At 51.8% G+C, this 13,679-nt stretch overlaps 1 protein-coding gene across 3 annotated transcripts; it reads right to left on the reverse strand.

Moving 5' to 3' along the window:
- Positions 1 to 700: 700 nt before the first annotated feature.
- ZNF703 (zinc finger protein 703) lies at positions 701 to 10,432 on the reverse strand. Of its 3 annotated transcripts, XR_005223469.2 has the most exons (6): positions 9,828 to 10,432; positions 6,252 to 8,856; positions 3,129 to 3,338; positions 2,270 to 2,485; positions 1,748 to 1,891; positions 701 to 1,015 (listed from the first exon to the last, which is right to left on the reverse strand). XR_005223469.2 is itself a non-coding variant. In XM_037886437.2 (2 exons), the coding sequence occupies exons 1-2, from the start codon at positions 10,065 to 10,067 to the stop codon at positions 7,411 to 7,413; spliced, it is 1,686 nt and encodes a 561-aa protein (XP_037742365.1). In that variant the 5' UTR covers positions 10,068 to 10,432; the 3' UTR covers positions 6,209 to 7,410. The 3 variants fall into 3 exon arrangements, 1 of the variants encoding a protein (XP_037742365.1); XR_006287595.1 differs by lacking the exon at positions 1,748 to 1,891 and having other exon boundaries at positions 731 to 1,015; XM_037886437.2 differs by lacking the exons at positions 701 to 1,015; positions 1,748 to 1,891; positions 2,270 to 2,485; positions 3,129 to 3,338 and having other exon boundaries at positions 6,209 to 8,856.
- Positions 10,433 to 13,679: the final 3,247 nt, after the last annotated feature.

The raw sequence follows: 13,679 nt of genomic DNA on the forward strand, positions 1-13,679 counted from the left end.
GTACTTGCACGGAACACTGCCCCTTTGCACCCCGGCATCCAAGGGGTCTTATTTCCTCTCGGGCCACCCACAGTATGTCCCTCCTGACCGTGTTATTTCCAGGGTGCCTCATTTTGTTATATATGGCGCTTCTTCGCATCAGCTTTAGGCCACCAGGTTAAATCTAGGCCCGTGAGTCTAGCAACCAAAAGTCAATGCAACGGGCAGAGGTTTGCTGGCCTACAAAGACACCATGATGCCTAGCACGAATGTCCTCTCTCCTGGCAGCATCAGTAGAGGGCTGAATGGGCCATGGCAACTGATCTGCCCTCTGCCCCCTAGAAATAGCCTTTCTAGGTCAGCACTGGGGATACCCTGGCATGGGGCTGGCACTATCCACCCTGTCCCACTTTTGTGGATAAATGCAGGACTTTATTCTCCAGGGCTGCTGCTTCCACCAGGACTAATCGTGCGGGGCGGGGGGGCGGGAAAGAAAAGAAAAGCTTCTTTCTGAACTCCTAGTCTTCCCCCCCTCGCCTCTGCCCAGCATGCCCCTGTGACCTTCGCTTGGCATGTGTGTGTCGGACGCTCTTGAGGGGCACGTAGCTTTGTGCCCCGCTCTGTCCTTTGAAATGCTGTGTGTGTTTGTGGGCAGACACCGCTGCCTCACCTGAAAAACACCAGGGATCCGTGTGCAGAAGAGAGAGAAAAATACGCCTTCCCCTTTCATTCACATATTTATTAGGTGGGCAGATCATTCTGCGGTCAGCTTGACTTCAGCCTTTACCAATGGGGATATTTATAAGGAACTGCTCTGCATGTGCGTCCAAGTCACTCCTTTTCCAGCACAAGGGATAATGTTGCCTTTGTTCGCTTTGGGTCGGAGGCAGAGTCAAAGCAAAAGCGCACCCTGCCTTTCATTTGATCCTCCTCCCCCTGCCCCGGCAACAAAATCTTGCATGTTTTCTGTTTAAATAGCACACAGTTGTGAAGTGTCCTGGCTCCTTCCACACACACGCTGTGGCCTCAGCAACTGCTGCAATAAATCAATAGGAAAATAGAGGCTGCCAGTTAGACTAAACAAGTGCATTTGCAAGGATTGCTAACCCTCATTAATCACTCTGACAGTCCTAAAAACACATTTCCCCTTTAATGACTGTATTTGGATAATCAGTGCTTTTTCCTCCTCAGTCAGAGTTTGAGTAACGGACAGCTGGTGTTATTATAGCCATTCATGGGAGAGAGCTGGGAGCAGGGTCAACTGAGAGTCAACCACTGGAGGTCTCCTGCAATTCAGGACGAGCTGGAGAAGTTGTTGTTATGCAATAATGAGGCGAGCTGCTTGCTGCCAATACAGATCCAAACATACATTTACCAATGTCCTAACACCCACCTGTGTTATCAACATTCTCCCCCCTTCCCCCTCTAACAAAACCCACTGCTGTCTGGGTTTGAAAAGCTCATCCTTGGTTCACTGTGTTGCCTTTAGGTGGTTTTTGCTTTCAGAATAAGTTTGAAACCAGGTACATTTCTCTGTGTAAATGATGTCACACAGTAACGCACAGCACATTATGCAAACGGTAATTCAAACCCATACAACTCTAAATTAAGCCACACATTATCCGATGCACTCAGCCATATATTTTGCGGAAAGACAGGATGAAATCAAATCAAACTGAAACCGTGGAGTGCAGATTGTTAGAATAATTAATAAAGTGCATCCCAGAGCTCTTATTAGAAGATGAATTCTGCAGTAACCAGGACGTACATTCAATGGGGAGTTGGCAACACAATCATTTCCTAGCAGAGAAAGTCACAGAGTGTTGACTGGCATCAGAGGATACTTTGCAGTGTTTACACAGTCTGGGCAGGTACTGCAGTCTTTAGGAAACAACTGCCATGGAGAATTTTCCTGCAAGAAGACCAAGGAATTTAGAGAGTTGCAACCCTGGCGTGTATCGGAACTGTGCCCCAGCGGTTTAATTGCACGAGGAGTCCAAACTCGGGAAGGATCTCTTTAAGACAGCTACATTTTCAAGTGGGGGCTTAGTGTCCCCCAAAGGGCAGATCTCCAAGGGAACCAGGAAAAATGGCAACTTCATTGTAGAGGGCTAATCCATCTGGCCCCACTCTCTCCATCCCATTAACCTGGGAAATTATTCCTAAAGCAATGGAATGCTCTGGCAGGGAGATAAAGCAGCTCTGCTTGTCCTTCCTACAGGACGGATCTTTCAAACCTCCCTGCCGCCAGCCCTGATGTGCCCCCATTGACCTCAGAAAGACAACTCACCTGCTTAGAGTTAGTTAAGTGCTTGCTTACATCCCTTTCTGAATCAGGACCCCGGTCAGTCCAGCCTTTCCCTTGTCCTGCGGTGAACTCTCCTGCCGGTTGTGCTAGTCATGAGGATCATTTGGCCTTTGCACCTTCTAGGTCCTTTCATTGCCCCACTCCCTCCTGCCGTGATGAGATCTGCTGCAAATGGGATGGTGCCTTCACTTGCAGGCTCTGGTGATAATTAAAGCACCTTTTTGTTACTGTGGGGAGAGTCAATTGAATAAAACACCTGTGGTAACAACCTGTGATGGCACCAGCCCTGGATTACGAAGCCCCTTCTCTCTTGGGGCTTTGTGCAAGCCCCCATCAGTGGGGTACCCCAGTGGCTCGACATAGAAAGGGTTAGCAAGATCATGGACTCTTCAGTTTTTGCTGGCTCCTGGAAGATGCGAATCTGTGCCTGTGGGGGTTCCACAGGGGGCAGGAGGGAGAGGCACATGGTCAGACACCACCACCATGTGCCGTGCCCGAGATGATGGAGCAAACGCTCAGACAAAGCAGTTCGTTCCTCCTTCATGCCCTTTCCCGCTCAGAGACACCCTCCTCCCACCTCCTTCAGATACTCACAGCTTCCTTATTATTTAACCATATAGCACATGCCCATTGCTGGGGCATCAAGGCATGATGATTAGACGGCGTTGACAAATCATTAGCAACATGGCTCACCGTGCACAGCCCCAGCAACTCCTCCACCTCCCACCAGATCCAGGGAAAACCTCCACAGTCAGACCAAGCTCAGGCGACTGCTCTGCTGAAAAGATGAGCCCTGCACCATGGTCAGCAAGGAGAGGTCTTGATCCTGCAAATGCCTTACCCCCAAAGGAGCAGCTCTGGTGTGTAAAGGTCAGCATATGCAGGATTGGGGGTGTAGGCTCACACACACACACACACGCCGCTGCACCGCTCTCAAGAAGGCACCTTTGTCCAGCTGCAGGCCATGCCTAGCGCAAAGCATGGGTCTCCTTCCAGCCATCAGCGTAGTCTCTCTCAAGTGCTTTAGAGGCACACCATGGAATTTGCTAATCTGAAATCAAAACTCGGATAAACGATTTGCCCTCCTTCACCCTTCCCCGACTGCAGCAAGAGATGACAAAAAACAATCAGGAAAAGTGGCAAGGCTGTATATCTCAGCACCCAGGCCCCATCACTGAAACTGAGCCAGGCTGGAATGCCTCTCACCCTCATGACACACCTTCTCTCTGCCCAGCCTTCTGGGCCCATGACAATCTCTTCTTTAAGAGTCCCCTTTATTTCCAGTGGCTTGGGGCCTCCTCTGTGTCATCAGGCTGGGGAAGGCAAGGAAGCAGAACCAGCAGGCAATTTATTCACCTGTAGTCAGGGCTCAAGTTGAGGGAAAGTGGGTGTAAGGGAAAATGTGAGCAGAAGGAAAGAGAAGAGAAGCCTTGCCTCCCATTAAACTGTTACCATCCTGGCCTTGTGAAATGCAGCTGCAGCAGGAAATCCTTTGGGGTAAGGACTGTGGTGAATGGGGCAGGGTGGAAAGACCCACTCTGTCCTGCAGCCTCGGTGCATACACCTAACCCCCATTGATGGTAACAGCATACACATTGCACAGGACTGCAAGGCCAAGTGCCGACTTGGGGTCATTGTCCCCTGAGCAGTTCTACCTGCAGCACTGGTGGTTGGCAAGTTACAGCTTCCTCTCACCTGGGCAGTTCCCCAGCTCCTTAGGCAAAGACTTAGCAAGACAATGTAGCTCAAAGGAGGGTGGGGGAACTGCACCAGTTTTACAGATAGGAAGCCCCTGGGACTGTTGTTATTCAGCTAGCTCCTGCCCCTGAATTGTTGTAAGCACATTTAAAACCTCCGGCAGTAAGGAAGGGCAGGGTGTGTCTGGGGTCTCCCGAGCCCCAAAGGTACCATGATGTCCCTGAACAGCCTAGCGGTGGTGATGTTCCCTAGAATAAGGACATGGGAAACTGCCCGGAGTCTCTTATGGCCAGGGAGCAGGGGGAATGACAGCTTGGCCACACCCCAGCGTATCTCAAGTGCACTTCTGTGTGCTCTCTCCCTCACATGCTGCCTGAAGCACAATTTGGCTGAATAGTGGAATTTTTTTTAAAAAGATTGCATTTGGCTAGCAGCTTCCGTTTAAGCATGTTGTATTCAGCTGGAGGAACATCCAGGAATTTAAATGCAGGGCACAAGACACATATTAGAGAGAGTAATTAACTAAAATTAATTCCATGATTCACCCCTATGCAACAGGATTAAAGCCCTCAGAGGGAGTGCATTGCAGGTAGAGACACTTTAGGTGCAGCAAGATAGATGTGCCTATGGAGATCCCACTACTGCCAAAAAACCTGAAGAGATCAGATAAGAAACAGGCCTCTCTCCCCCTGGAAGGGCAGAACATCCCCCCACCACAGGAAGAGGGGGCAGCGGTAGGTGTTGCCTTCCCATCCCCACCAACCAGCCAGGGCAAGGTGGTTCACCTTGTCCCTTTCCTTCCAAAACAACCCAGGTTTCCATTTCGCAAACCGCTCCAAGCTTGACGGCGGCAAGCTCAGCGCGCGCACTGTGAAGACAGACGCTGTTGGGTGGCCTGTAATCTTTTCTGCCAAGCAGGATGGGGATGGGAAGGATACGGATTTCAGACTCATTTTTCAAACCTGTTCTCATTCGCTCTGCCTGCATGGTGAAAAGGCAATCGGAGAAAAATCACTCTCGGCAGCACTCACATTTACCTTAGGGGAGACACTGAGCTAGGTACAGGAACAGGCATGGGTTCCCATTTATGTTGCTTTTCCAGCCATATATAAATTCCTTCTCATGGCTGCAGTTACAGAGATGATCTGGAATTGAATAGCTAGAGAAACTCTGAGGGGCTTTGGATCTTTGCACAGCTGCTCCTGGTTCTTAACAGCATTCCCACCCCTTCCCACCATGCTTGATATGACATGAGCAAAACCTCCACACAAGCATATATATTAATAAGGAACCAAGGTACCAGACATCCCTTTCTGCACGGTTAGCTCCATATTGTCCAGTGATGACATTATAATTGGGCCAGGAATGGAAATAATGGTATCCTTAACACCCTGATGCTCTAGGAATTGTTCTGGAGAAGTTCAATGGCCTGTGTTAGATCACAATGATCCCTTCTGGCCTGGGACTCCATGACTCATTCGATTCAGTTATCTAGTTCCAGGAGGGACTGGTCTAGTCAATTTAGGACTAAACACTCTCACCCCGACCTCCCCCAGCCCAACATCTGCAATGCGGGGACAATTTTCTAACTCGGAGTGCTGCTGAGATCAAAAAATTTGGTGAAATGCTGTCTAGGGCCATATCACTTGTACTCAGTAGCTGCTAGGTACCGTTATACCCAATACCTGGCACCTGGCGTTACTCAGATGAGCAAACAGGCAGTGCCAGCAGCTCCACTTGCTCTCTTCCAGGTGCATAATTGCAATGCAGGTAGAATAGGTGTAAGTAGGGCAAGGGGTAGAGAAATAAACTCACTACGGGGCTTCTTTGTGCCACTAGATGGTGCTGTAACCCTTCAAGCCTCCACCTCCACCAACTCTCCCCCCCCACCCCATCCTCAAAAAACCCTCCACCAGCTGCTTCTGCAGCTCTCTTATTCCTCTTCAGTTACAGTCTCTTGCCCTTCATTTTTTGTATTGCCTGTAGAAAAACTGTACCCAACACCATTCGTTACGGGGAACAAAAGCCGCAGCACTCAGGAGTGACATTTACAACAACATTCTGGGCTTTTCCCTTCTTCCCCCAAATCATTTGTGGCTCACTTTTCATGGAAAACCTTCTGGCTGCTGCAAAGGAAGTGCCTGGCTAATGGAGGCGATTTGTGTAAAGACAAGAAAGCGGGGGAGATGGGCGAGAAAATGCAAGAGAGAACACACCACAGGGTGAATATAACCAAGTATTCATTTATTAACAAAATAAGACTTACCAAGATGGAGCTCTATTCACCCAAAATGATCCACAGCCTTCCCTGCTGTGTTAGACTGGGGACGGGAGCGGGGCAGGCTCTGCACCCCATTCATGGTTCATTCCTGTAGGTCAAGAAAAGCTGGGGTTTGGGGATGGGGGTTTTTGGTATGTAGACTGGGCCTGTAGACATCAGATCAAGATGGATTTGGCCCTGGGCGCTGGATTAAACGACCCAGTTGGTACCAGGCAGGGCGGCTCTCTCCGATTTCTGCGGCTGTGAAGGGTCTCTTCTCCCCCGCCCCCATCAGTGAGTTACGGACACCAAATTCGTAATCCACATCTTTTAATTTTGATCAGGTGCCCTGTGGTGGGTCAGCGAGCGAAAGCAAGTCATTTGCAGTGGCACAGCCATTACACCTTATCCCAGGACATCAGTGGACTCCTTCAGTATTATCAGGGGAGTCCAGAGACCAGGCTGACTGGTACACTAGTTATAGGTTTGTACAGGAGCCCACTGGTGCTGGCAAGCAAGGTAGATTTTCCAAGCACGGGAGAGCAGGAGACAGGATACCGGACTAGATGGAGGACCACTGGTTTGAATCAGTATGGCACTTCCTTTGTCCTTTTCCAAACTATAGAAAGAAGCAGGGAGCGTCCACCCACTGTCCCGATCAGTAGGTCTCCTTGGCTTTTGCAGACAGTACCACATTTTGGGATGAAGAGAGCTCTGGGGTAGCGCTGCCATAGATGTTCTCCCAGCTGCCCTTCCTCCCTCCCCACTGCCGTTGCCCCTTCCCCAAAATACATTACAAAAAAAAAATTACATCTCTGTTAACTGTACAAACAAAGAGAAACGGAATTTCAAAATGATAAAACGAGGGAGGGAAAATGTATTTGTTAAAAGAGGCATGCAAGGACTTCCTGGGGAGGGGAGGGGGCAAAATAAAATAAAATGTCAAAAGAAGAAGTAAAAGGGAAACAAAGGAAAAAGAAAAGCCCCACACCTGCAAAGGAAAGGATTTTTTTTTTTTTAGACACAGACTTTTTGCATACCATTGATTCATTGGTGTATTAATGCACTTAATATTCCCAGCTTTAAGCTAACATACAGTAAATAAATACACAGTCCAAGGAAGGGAAGGAGAGCGGGGGAGGGAGAGGAGACGGGGGTGCTTTAGTTACTGATATCCAAGCGCGGAAGCTGAAGTTAGTCTTTGGCCATACAGCGCATATGGAGAGTAGTAGGTTCCAGCTGCTGGCAAGGAGGGCACTGGCAGGGCACCGGCTGTGGGCAAGTGGCTCTTGCCATAAGGGTGGTACCTGTTTAGTCCCAAAGTGTGTGGGCTCCTCAAAGACAGGGATCCCGGTAAAGTGTTGGGGCTCCCTGGGGCGGTGGGTGGGAGGTGGAGGTGGCAGGATGCCGCAGAGCCAAGGCCAGAGGTAGGGTAGCCAGCCAAGAGTTTCTCCGCCCCGGGCAGAGCCGTGTGGGTCCGTAGGTGGGTGAGCAGTTCCTCTGAGGTGGCAAACCTCTTGTCGCAGGGTCCACTGGCAGACACCCAGTTGCATATGTGGGGAAGGGGGTCGTTCTGGAGCATGAAGCCGTAGGTGTAGAGGGGGTGGCTGGGCAGGCTCGGGGTGGCGCTGGAGGACAGGGTGGTGTGGACGGAGTGCAGGGGGTGTGTGGGGTACACCAGGGGGTATCCGCTTTTCAGGCTGCCGGGGTCGTGCACGCAGCTGGAGCAGTTGCTGGTGCCCAGGTGCGAGGCGCTGTGGTAGCTCAAGCAATAGGGGTCTCTGCATAATCCCTGCATGAAGGAGGGCGGGGAGGCCCCGGTCAGCGGGCTGGAGCTGGGCGGCTTGCCGGGCAAGCCCAAGGTCCCCGGCAGCTGGCTGCTCACCAGGCCGGCTTTAGTAGGATCCAGGCCGGGCACGAACTGGGACGGGTAGCCGGCGTAAGCCCCAACGATGGACCCGTGGTAGCCGATGCTGGAAGGGGGCAGAGGGAAGACGGAGTGGCCCGGCTTGTAGGGGGACACCGGGGCCACGTGGCCGGCGGGCGCCAGGGCCGGAGGCTCCGATTTGCGCCCCGAGGCGGCCTCGCCATGCGCCCCGGTCTCTGCGCTCCCTGCGCCCCCGCCGGCCCGGCTCAAGCCGCTGCCTCCGGGCCCCGGCGCCGCTTCGGGGCTGGGCTTGGCCGCCGCCTCGGGCTCCTTCTTGTCCTCCTGGCCCTTGCAGTCTCCGTGCTGCGGGGAGCTGCCCCGGGAGCCGCCCGGGGAGGAGGCGGCGGCCGCATGCGGCGGGAAGGGCGGGCAGGTGGCGCTGGGCACCCGGAACCCTGCCTTGTCCGCGCCGGGGCCCGCGCCCGCCGAGCCGGCCTCCTTGCGGGGGTCCCCGCCGCCCTTGGAGTAGGGCTTGAAGCTGGACTTGTCCTCGGCCGGGGAGTCGCCGCCGCCGCCCAGCTGCTTGAGGGCGGAGGAGCTGGAGCGGGCCCCAGGCTCCTTGTCCGCGCCGGGCAGCCCGTTGGCGGTCACCGCGTTGAGCTTGGAGGAAGGCGGCGGGTCCGGCTTGCCGATCTGGGAGCAGGTCTGTGCCAGGAGCGCCAGCGGGCTCTTCTTAGCGTCCAGCTGCGGGAGAGAGGTCAGAGCGCAGATGAGCCGGGGCGCAGTGATGCTGCTCCGGGGAGCCGGGGCTTAGACCCTGCGGCTCACTCCGAGCCTCGCGCAGACAGCCCCCCAAAGCCGGGGGACCCTGGGGGGGTGTCCGCTAAGCCCCGGCGCAAGGCTGGGGAGAGAGAAAGGCTCAGCCCCCCAGCCCAGGGGCAGACGAGGGAGCTCAGCTCCGGGGCGCTCTCAGACCCCCACAGCCCAGGGGAGAGACTGGGGGTAACAGCCCCATTGGCACCCTCCAGCGGGGCAGAGACTGGGGTGGGTGGTCTCCGGGTTCTCAGCCCCTGCTGGTCCCCACCAGGAGGAGCCCCAGCCCCGTCTCTCTCCTTTGGATCCTCGCCAAGGGAAGGCTCGCCCCAGGCTCGTCCTGTTGCTCTACCCCCGGCAGGGTAAAGAGGGTTTGCTCCTTCCACCCGCCCCGCTCCGGAACTTCGCTTGGAAACCTGGCAGAGGAGAGGGACCCCGGTGCCGTGTGAGTCGCCTGGACTCCTTAGGCTCCCCCAGGCTGCCCGACCCCGAGAGATCAGAGAGGCGCAGGGCGGGGCGACCCTCCCCAGCGTGCTCCCAGGAGGGCGCAGGAGCCCGGAGCTTCCTAGCGCCGAGAGAGGGATAGAAACCAGGGAAGCGACGGGGCGCATAGTGCCATCCCCTGCTGCGGGGTGTGCGCGCAAAGGCGCACCGCACTTCGGGGAGGCACTGTGCGCCCTGCCCCAGGGCAGCGCTGCGTGGCACAGTCAGGGACCGGGGAAGGGACGAGGAGCGGCTCCGATTAGCAGAGCGGACCGGGGCGGTCTTGGGCAAGGCGGCTCGGGGACCGGTCCGGGTGCGATCCCTGCCCGGGGCAGGAGGAGAAAGGCGCGGCACCGGGGCAGCGCGCTGCGCCCTCCCCGGGCAGGCAGAATGGCTGGGGCCCCCTGGCCGGGACTGACCTCGATGGGGCTGACAGGCGTGGAGGAGAGAGGCTGCAGGTATTCCGGGTGCAGGAGGTGGCCGGTGTGGGCGCTGAGCATTTTCAGGACCCTGATGGGGAGCCGGTTCGCCTGGCGCAGGGGGTCCGCCGCGGGCAGGTGCGAGAGCGCCGGGCACGCTGCTGCTGCTGGGGACGGTGCGCTCTCCCCTCCGCCGCTCTGCGATGTCCTTGGGTTAGATCCAGCGGGCGAACCGCTCATTTGGAGGAGGTTGCAGGGGGAGAGAGCCGGGCGGGGTGGGGTAGGGTAAGGGGGGAGGGGAAAGGGAGGGAGGCGAGCTCCGGGGGCTGCGGGGCGAGCTCCGCAGTGCTGCCGAGCTGAGCAGGGCGGTGGCGGCGGCAGCAGTACCGGCCCCGGTAAGACAAAAACCTTCCCCTTCCCCTATCAACACGTCAAATAGCCTAGATCAGCAGCCACGCTTCAAAGAGACCAACCCTCCCCACCAATCCGGGACCTGCCAGGGACCCCGGGGCGGGATCAGACGCCGTGGGGGGAGCTTAGCTTGGTAGGAGGGGAGATGCTTAAAGGGCCCTGGGCGGCCCTCCTGTCCCCGGCTCTAACAATGCCAGATCCAGGCTGAACCAGACCTATTTCCACCCGTAGAAGGGACGAGACACGCCCCTCTTTAAAAGCACATCCCATCCCAGCCAAGCAAGATCATGACAGCGCTAAAAGGAAGGGGTGTGGAGAGCTGCTTTTTGGCTTAGAGAGGCCCCAGGCTCATGCCTGAGACAGGTGGTGAAATATAACCCACCGAAAAGGTACAGAGCAGGTGACTGCAACAGGGCACACCCCAGACAGTGTCTAGGTTTAAGAGTGTGAGCCCTGAGTTAGTAACCGGAGCAGTGACATTCACCTCGGTGGGCTGCTAGGCTGTTATCTGCAACGCTGTGAGGTTTCTCTCTCCAAGCCAAGCCTTATTTATTTATTTATTTGCAGTGTCCAGTTTTGGTTGCCAGGTTAACTCCCCAACTGCAAATCGGTGCAGTAGTTAGGTTTATTGGAAATATCCTGTAGTGTTGTGCAATCTGGTATGGGAGTTTACATATTATAATTTGTAAAATAAAGTATGCAATCGCTGCATTTAAAGTATACTTCATAATAATACTACTTGGGGTTTATATAGCACGTTGTGTTTTCAGAGTGCTGAACAAACCTTCACTAATTAATTACATTTATGTAATCATTAAATGTGAAATCATCAGGGTGTGTGCACTGAATGCATAGCCCAGTGAACCAGGGCAAAGTAACGCTCTCATCCTGCCAACACTTGCAAATTTACTAAAAACTTGACTACTTTGAGTACTCCAGTGGAAATCAGGGGAACTAGTGGGAGCAGTAAAATTAAGCACATTAGTCTGCAGGACTGGGGCCTTTCTCAGTCCTGCAAAGATTTATGCAGGTGCTTAATTTTAAATAGTCCGTACTACTCACCTATATAAAGTTATGCACCTACCTAAGTCTTTTTAGAGTTGGCATTTAAGCTACACACCTGTATGAGCATTTGTAGGATTTCAGTGAGGCCTGTGTAGAACAGAGAACTCTGGGAACTCTGGGATAGAGGTGAAAAGGATTATGGGCTCATGGGAGAAAACCAGGGAGTAATTTGGGGGCTGTGGGTAGGTGAAAGTTGAGAGGCCTGCCTTGGCCAATAAAACAAAAATGTGATTTCTTTAGAATTAACTGTAAGCCACATTCTACTTATCTATCTAATTATTTTTGGCAGCCATCATAACTTATTTTCCATGTGTTTAGACAATGAAACAATCACCAAACCCACTAAAGGCCGTGTGTTCTCTGCACAGACAGGTCATGTGCTGAAAAGCCAAGGAACAACTACTCAGTACAGTGGTTTTCAACCTTTTTCAATATGTGGACTCCTAAAACATTTTGAATGAAGACATGGGCCCCTGTGGAAATCTTAGACAGTCTGCAGACCCTCTGTGGTCTGTGGACCACAGGTTGAAAACCACTAACTTAGTACATTTTGGGTGATGTCATTGCTGCAGTATTAAAACTGGGGTTTATCTGGAACAAATTACCTATTGAAAAACCAGTAACCCTGCCTCTCCGGTTGGCATATCACTAACATATTTATAACTCTGAATGTTTGACATTTTCATGTTTTCTTTCATGTACTTCTGACTGAAGGCATATAATTTGCCAATAGTACATTGCATGGCAATTGTTTGCTGCATAGTTGTGGATAATGGAAGTGAACAACCTTTCAGCAGTGTGTTTCTTAACTCTGTATACACTTTATTGGCCAGGGGAATTCACTGTTGGGAACCAGAGTTCTGCAGTACAGTTACACTTTTACATTTGCACACAGTGTTTTTCACATTCCAGCTACCTGGGGGAAAAAAGAGAGAGAGAGAGAGCGTGCAAGAGAGAGACGTATAATTAATCATATTAGGTCCTGGCAGATGCTTTATGTAACAACAATGTTGCTATTATTAAGTTCATACGGCCACCCATTACAGTCTGTGTGCTCAGCGTTCTGGGAAAAAAAGCTTTGCTGGATTTCCCCCAGTGGAGTGAAGGCATCTCTGTGTTACATGCCTCACTTCAAGGACCACTTTCCCAACCACAATCAATCACTCTGTTTGTCAGACCTGTCAATTCCGCCTCATTGTGAGACTTTTTTTTCCGAAGCTGACCTCAAGATTGATTCAATCCGAACAACAAAAAATGTAAAAGGAGAAGTCTGCCTTTCAAAGGAGCCATTCAAGTAAGAAGGAAATAAAAAACCTTTCCGCCAAGTAATTCAAGTTGTGTGCCAACAACAACACCACGTTTACACCCACGTCCCACCTTATTTTATTTTAGTTTGTTATGTGGGCTGGAATTCAGCAGCCATTACATCGGGCACTTGCACTTCCAAGCAAACAAAAAAATACAGGTAGGGAGCGGAGAGATGGTATCTTGAGGACTGTATATGTTGGTCCCCAGAAATATTACAGGGCTTAGTTTGCCCTTGCTTCAACTCTGCTTGGATGCTGATGCAGCCTGTTGAAGTCAATGGAGTTATGCCATTGTAAAATTAGAGTAAATGAAGTGGTGAATCAGCCCAACCGAATGAATTACACAAGGTTTCCCCCCCCCCTTTTTTTTAAATCCCAACCAGTCAAGTTAGTAGAGAAAATAAATTCTCCCCTTCCGAAAGTGAGGGTTTATTATAGAGATATCATTTGAGTTTCTAATGATAATCAAGGTGCGGCATTCTGACGCTTGAATCGTACTGACAGTTTTCAGGCTCAGGCAGGGGCTATTTTTCTTTCTAAATGTTCTAAGCCAGAGAACAAGTGCAGAGCGAGGGGAGCATTTGCGGGAATAGAGTGTGGCAGTTATCAGTACATTGGAAACAAAATTGCCAGATCAAACTTGTGTCTGCAGGAATAAAACATCATCAAAAGATCATCAAGATAATGAGGAGTCCTGTTTAACATTCTAATATTATGGGGACGTATTATCTCTGATTATGCTCTTGGTTTTTAAATCTGTCTGGGTGCTATTTTCCCTAAGCAGAACATTAACGGGGGGGACGGGAAATAAGACCTTATTTCATATTCATTTCAGCTCTGTAAAAAGTCACCTCGTGCCACAAAAATGCCTTTCAAGAAACATATATTTTATATTTTTACAGTAGAAACGAGAACACTTGGTAAGAAAAAAAAATCACACACAGCACTGAATAAAGAGAAACAATGTTTTGAATAACAGTAAAACAAACAAAAAAGGCTTTCTTGGGAACTTAGGGCAAGATTTTCAAAAGGGATTTTGATAATGATTTTTGGGTGCCATGATTTTGCT

Source organism: Chelonia mydas, chromosome 26, assembly GCF_015237465.2.
Source record: "Chelonia mydas isolate rCheMyd1 chromosome 26, rCheMyd1.pri.v2, whole genome shotgun sequence".
In the NCBI taxonomy this organism is placed as follows: Eukaryota; Metazoa; Chordata; order Testudines; family Cheloniidae; genus Chelonia; species Chelonia mydas.